Source organism: Megascapheus bottae, chromosome 16, assembly GCF_031878675.1.
Source record: "Megascapheus bottae isolate mThoBot1 chromosome 16, mThoBot2.hap1, whole genome shotgun sequence".
Lineage (NCBI taxonomy): Eukaryota > Metazoa > Chordata > Mammalia > Rodentia > Geomyidae > Megascapheus > Megascapheus bottae.
In genome coordinates this window covers 8,742,241-8,749,258 of record NC_143524.1, presented here as the reverse complement: position 1 = coordinate 8,749,258, position 7,018 = coordinate 8,742,241, and the positions used below count along the sequence as shown (strand labels likewise).

Below are 7,018 nucleotides of genomic sequence, written 5' to 3'. Positions count from 1 at the left end.
GGGTAAATGTGCCATATGGATGGGGAAGTGGGGAAACTTCAGGCAAACTATCTGCCAGAATACTATCTTGTATATCTCAGGCTTGAGAAGTAATAAATAATGGTATCCTATTTAGAAGGCACTTTCAAGGCTCAAAATAAAAGCATAGCTGTATGATATTATTAGACTATATTCCAGGTTATGAGTTTCATTATAATTAGTACCACAAAAACAACAACTAAGCTAAACCAAAAAGAGAAAGAAAAACAAAAGAATCTAATGGAGCAATAGATAATTCTAGTTTGGTATAAAAAGGCATGTCTATCTGTTTAAGGAATCAGAATAAGAAGCTTGATTTCTTCCAGATGTTTTCCAGTAATTATTCTGAAATTCTACATTTTTTTCAACCTCAGTGTGGTTCTCCACATTATTAGAGGAATGAGACACACCATCACCAAAACAATATTCTCTGAAAAAGTGTGTAACCAAAACTCATGTGGTTAGCAACCCATACTTCAGAACAGGAGTCCGAGAAGTAAGTAAATGCAATTCTGCAGTTGGCATAGGACATCAAGCTGACAGAGCTCAGAAGTGTTTCTTCGAGTCATCATATTGACTCTCCTTTCTCATGGCTACAAGCTAGCCACCTACCCTACAATGGAGAACAGCACAGAAGTGACCCAGTTCATTCTTGTGGGACTAACAAATAAGCCAGAACTCCAAATCCCCTTCTTCCTCATCTTCTTCCTGATCTTCCTCTGCACTCTGACTGGGAACCTGGGAATGATGGGACTGATCGCTCTGGACTCTCGTCTCCACACCCCCATGTACTTGTTCCTCAGTAACTTATCCCTGGTGGACTTTGCGTATTCCTCAGCTGTCACCCCCAAGGTGATGTCAGGACTCCTCACAGGAGACAAGGTCATGCCCTACAATGCCTGTGCCTCCCAGTTCTTCTTCTTTGTTGGCTTCATCACCACTGAGAGCTTTCTCTTGGCCTCCATGGCTTATGACCGCTATGCAGCAGTGTGTAAGCCCCTGCATTACCCCACCACCATGACCACACACAAGTGTGCCAGACTGACCACAGGCTGCTATGTCTGTGGCTTCCTGAATGCCTCCATCCATACTGGGAACATTTTCAGGCTCTCCTTCTGCAAAGACAATGTGGTTGATCACTTTTTCTGTGATGCCCCTCCCCTCTTAGCCCTCTCATGCTCAGATACCTCCATTAGTGAGATGGTTATTTTTTTTGTAGTGGGTTTCAATATTTTCATTTCTATTCTAGTCATCTTGGTCTCCTACCTGTTTATATTTGTCACTATCTTAAGGATGCGCTCATCTGAAGGACGCCAGAAGGCCTTCTCTACCTGTGCCTCCCACCTCACTGCAGTCTCCATCTTCTATGGATCAAGCATCTTCATGTACTTGCAGCCCAGCTCCAGTCATGCTATGGGCACTGACAAAATGGCATCTGTGTTCTACACCATGGTGATTCCCATGCTCAACCCAGTGGTTTACAGCCTGAGGAACAAAGAGGTGAAGAACGCCTTCACCAAGGCTGTGGGGAAAGCAAAATCTTCTATAGCACTCCTGCTTTAGTTGTTTAGAATCTATAAGGTTGTTTCACCCACCTCACCAATAACCTCACTTGAGGTTATGTCCCTATTCTACCCACATATTTTTATTTAATACAATAATTTTCCCAGCTAATTCCTGGAGTCCAGGAAGTAAAAACCTTAAGACTAGAGGACTAGAAATAATAATCTAGAACTACTAAAAAACATAGAATGATTTTTAAAATCCCTTTTTAAAAGCCGGGCATGGGGGCTGACACCCATAATCCTAGCTACACAGGAGACTGAGATCTGAGGATGGCTGTTTGAAGCCAGCCCATTCAGGAAAGTCCACGAGACCCTTGTCTCCAATTAAAAACCAGAAAACTGAAACTGGAGCTGTGGCTCAAAGTGACAGAGCACTAGTCTTAGTGAGAGAAACTCTGGGACACCACTGAGGCCCTAAGTTCAGGCACAATAACAGACAAAAAAAGTAAGAATTAATTCAAGGTATTCATAGGCTCGATTTCAGGTTTAGAGTAGAAAATACAGCAATTATTCCAGTGTGTGAGAATGCACACTTAGTAAAAAAAATAATTTGACTGAATTTATGGAATTTGAACATAAAAATTCCTAAAACAATATATAAATATAAATTACTGAATACTTTCAAAAATACCCATTTTAATGTTTCTATCATTTTAAACTAATTAACTGGCTTCATTGATGTATATAAATAGGATCCAAAGATGGATTATGGTGTGTATTTCAATACATAAATAAAGCCTGTCCTGATCAAATTAAGTCTATAATATTCACCTTTCTTTATCACTCCTTACATCTTTAACATATATGTTCTGTCTTGCAGATTTTCAAAACAATGTCTATTCATAGAACTAATAATAACCTATTTTGTTTCTATATTAAAACATCAGACAGGGCTCAATTAAATAACCTAATAATAGACCTCAAATATTATACTAGAAGCAAATCACACAAAAATTCTGTGGCAGAAATAAGTAATGAAGAAAAGAGAATCCATTAATGAATTAGAAACTAAAGATAGAAAAGCAGCCAATGGGAAAAAAAAGTTCTCTTATCCCCACAATTCAAATATTGGGGGGAGTCAATGGAGAAAAGCATTAAGTAATATACTTGTTAAATGGACAGAATTTATGTTCCCATCTTCTAAGGTTTAAGTGAAATTGGAGCCATAAAGGCCACACAATGGCTTATTTGGAGTATTTCTTAAAAAAAAAATAATTCCCACATCTCCCTCACAGAACTTCTTCATCATTAAAGCTCTACAGATATGAGAAAGCATTGGTGGGAGTCCTTTTGAGGGAACTGTGTCCCAAAAGTTCTGTTGCTTTAGAAACACCATCATATAGACACCTGTTTAGATTCCCATTTGTCCCAGTAGCAGAAGTAGCCCAAGAACAAGAGTCTCTTTGACCTCTGTAGAGTTAGATCCTTAGTCTGTTAAGAGTTGATTAGCAACCACAGTTTCCTTCTGCCTAAAGTAACATATCCCTAAGAGCCTCCAACAACGTCTAGAGGGAAAATCAGAAAATGGGTTATAATTACCATAATCACCCTTTGACAAATAACCAGGCTTCATGAGGATTTACTTCCTTCTGGAAGAATCAGTCAATCAGGAAGGATCCTGTGGGTGCTACCTGTTTAATATTCTCTTTTAACATATGAGGATGTTGAGTTTCATAGAGATGAAATGGCTTATCTAAAAAGACAGAATGGCAGAAGTAGGGCTAGGATTTGCATTCCGCTGATGGCATTGCCAATAGTATTATTGTCCACCTTTGCCTGCTTGTAGGAAATTGACAACTACTGACAAGACCCTGGAAAGTCCTTGGGTAAAGAGGTTGGCCTTCTGTCAAGAACTGAATTTCTCACCTGAAGCCTGAGCCGTGAATGAAGGGACTGAACTCTCGTGTGTATGACTCCAAAAAGACGGTAGACGTTCATGAAGTCCACTGGGGCAGGACGTTGCTGGGGCAGAGGGAAGCCAAAAGATAGCACCTGGGAGGCCATTTCTTCTTCACTTATTGAGAATTTAGGCTTATATGTTTTACTATTCCATATGTATCACTCAATCAGGAAGTATACACCACCAACAGGCTTAGGGCTCTGTTTCTCTTACAGTCTTCAAACATTGGTTCCATGCCACCATGAAGCCTGGAGCCTCAGCAAAACTATTCAGAAACACTCTTTTTTTTTCTTCCATAAGCTCCATTTATATCCTCTATCTCTCTACCAATCTACATAATGGTGCCCTTGGAATCTCCAGCCTGGCTTATTCCTGCTTTAAACCTCCAGAAAAAATTCCTGTTACATAGGATCCTAATGGTACATGGTTGTATCTGAGATAATGGAAGGAACAAAATACCTTTTGTTCTTTTTTTAGTAAAGCTGGCCTCGACATCAGAACGACTGTCTCATTGAACTCCAGACTTAGATCAAGGCAAGTATGAACTGTGCACTTATATTATAACTAGAAAGTAAATTCACCCAAGGACGTTTATTACTTTTCCATTATGGCTTCAGATTCCTGATTCCTCCCCTGAAGCAGATGAATTAGAGTTTGGGATGGACAGCCATTTTCTCATGGTCCTTTTTCCTCTGCCATTTCTCTCAACTTTTCAGCAGCTACTCTATACCTTCATGATGCCTGCGACTCTTCCTCTTCATTTCATCTTTAGAATATGGTCAACATGTTGTTACCCAAATATACACATAGTTAAAAGGAAGACTGCTTCTAATATACCATTGAGCCCTGCATAGAAGGTCCGCTGTTTATAGGGGATTTTGAAAAACAGACATTGTAAAACTGAAATAAAACAGAGCAGCCATACCAATTGAGCTCACCACCTGCTTGTCATTTGTTATTGTGACTTGCCTTTCTCATGGCCACAAGCTAGCCACCTACCCTACAATGGAGAACAGCACAGAAGTGACCCAGTTCATTCTTGTGGGACTAACAAATAAGCCAGAACTCCAAATCCCCTTCTTCCTCATCTTCTTCCTGATCTTCCTCTGCACTCTGACTGGGAACCTGGGAATGATGGGATTGATCGCTCTGGACTCTCGTCTCCACACCCCCATGTACTTGTTCCTCAGTAACTTATCCCTCGTGGACTTTGCCTATTCCTCAGCTGTCACCCCCAAGGTGATGTCAGGACTCCTCATAGGAGACAAGGTCATGCCCTACAACTCCTGTGCCTCCCAGTTCTTCTTCTTTGTCGGCTTCATCACCACTGAGAGCTTTCTCTTGGCCTCCATGGCTTATGACCGCTATGCAGCAGTGTGTAAGCCCCTGCATTACCCCACCACCATGACCACACACAAGTGTGCCAGACTGACCACAGGCTGCTATGTCTGTGGCTTCCTGAATGCCTCCATCCATACTGGGAACATTTTCAGGCTCTCCTTCTGCAAAGACAATGTGGTTGATCACTTTTTCTGTGATGCCCCTCCCCTCTTAGCCCTCTCATGCTCAGATACCTCCATTAGTGAGATGGTTATTTTCTCTGTGGTGGGATTCAATGACGTCTTTTCTATCTTAGTCATCTTGGTCTCCTACCTGTTTATATTTGTCACTATCTTAAGGATGCGCTCATCTGAAGGATGCCAGAAGGCCTTCTCTACCTGTGCCTCCCATCTCACTGCAGTCTGTATCTTCTATGGATCAGGCATCTTCATGTACTTACAGCCCAGCTCCAGTCATGCTATGGGCACTGACAAAATGGCATCTGTGTTCTACACCATGGTGATTCCCATGCTCAACCCAGTGGTTTACAGCCTGAGGAACAAAGAGGTGAAGAATGCCTTCACCAAGGCTGTGGGAAAAGCAAAATCTTCTATAGCACTCCTGTTTTAGTTGTTTAGAATTTATAAGGTTGTTTCACCCACCTCACCAATGAACACTTGAGGTTATGTCCCTATTCTACCCACATATTTTTATTTAACACAATAATTTTCCCAGCTAAGTGAAGTCCAGGAAGTAAAAGCCTTAAGACCAGAGAACTAGACACAATAATTGACGATAATTCAGAAACATAGAATAATGATTTTCAAAGTTCCTTTTAATGACATGCTCCTTCAAACTCAAACATGTGCATATATAATAATATGTAAACATGAACACTTCCCACATGAACTAGGTTGATCAATGCATATAAATAGGATCCATTGATTGTTTATGTATTTCAATGCATGAATGAAATTTCTGTGTTTTTTTGTTTTTTGTTTTTTTTTTTGCCAGTCCTGGGCTTGAGCTCAGGGCCTGAGCACTGTCCTTGGACTTTCTCAAGGCTAGAGCTCTACCACTTGAGCCTCAGCACCACTTCTGGCTTTTATTTATGTATGTGGTACCGAGGAATTGAACCTGGGTCTTCATGCATGCTAGGCAAGCACTTTAACCACTAGGCCAAACTCCCGGCCCATGAATGAAATTTCTTACATCTCTAACATGTGTGCTGTCGTTCATATTTTCACATAGAAAAATGTGTAATTGTTGGGGGAAGTGGCTCACACCTGTAATCTAGCTATTCAGGAAGCTAAGATCTGAGGATCGTGGTTCAAAGCCAGCCCAGGCACTAAGTTCCATGAGACTCTTATTTCCAATTAATCACCAGAAAAGCAGAAGTGGCTCTGTGGCACAGGGGTTAGGGCATTAGCCTTGAGCTGAAGAGCTCAGGGACAGTGCCCAAACCCATAGTTTAAGCCCCACAAGCAACAAAAAACTTGTTATTATCCTCCCAACAGATGCTGGAAGGTATGTGGCCAGGAGGGATCACTACTACACTATTGATGGCAGTGTATACTCATTCAACCACTATGGAAAGCAGTATGGCAGTGCCTCAAAAGGCTAAACATAGAACTCCCCTATGACCCAGCAATTCCACTACTTGGCATTTACCCAACCATCCAGAAACTAGGGCATACTAAATCCACTAGCAGAACAATCTTCATTGCTTGCAGCATTATTCACCATAGCAAAGATATGGAACCAACCCAGATGTCCCTCAGTTGATGAGTGGATCAAAAAGATGTGGTATTTGTACACAATGGAATTCTATGCTTCTGTCAAAAAGAATGACATAACCCCCTTTATAAGGAAATGGAAAGACTTAGAAAAAATCTTATTAAGTGCAGTAAGCCAGACTCAAAGAACATAAGCTCAATGGTTTCCCTCATTTGTCATAATCAGGAGAAACCTTGGGCTCTCTTAGCAGAGATTTTAACAATAAAACAAAATCTAGAAACATAAGGCCATATAGTGTGACACTAAATTAAAGGACTTCCAGGATATGGAAACAAAAGCCATATAATGGGTGATTGTTGTCCTAATGTACTATGTTATCTCTCATCTCTTTTGCTGTCCCTTTTGGTTATCACATATTATTGCAATATTTCACCATTTTATCTGATATATTCTATATGTGCTTACTTCGTTATGTGAA

General features: G+C 40.7%; 2 protein-coding genes across 2 annotated transcripts; both read left to right on the top strand.

Moving 5' to 3' along the window:
• Nucleotides 1-636: 636 nt before the first annotated feature.
• Nucleotides 637-1,581, top strand: LOC150052582 (olfactory receptor 5B12-like). Its single transcript, XM_090348721.1, has one exon. The coding sequence runs from the start codon at nucleotides 637-639 to the stop codon at nucleotides 1,579-1,581; it is 945 nt and encodes a 314-aa protein (XP_090204847.1).
• A 2,907-nt stretch (nucleotides 1,582-4,488) lies between these two features.
• Nucleotides 4,489-5,701, top strand: LOC150052581 (olfactory receptor 5B12-like). Its single transcript, XM_090348720.1, has one exon. It carries the CDS (start codon nucleotides 4,489-4,491, stop codon nucleotides 5,431-5,433), a length of 945 nt encoding a protein of 314 aa, XP_090204846.1. The 3' UTR covers nucleotides 5,434-5,701.
• Nucleotides 5,702-7,018: the final 1,317 nt, after the last annotated feature.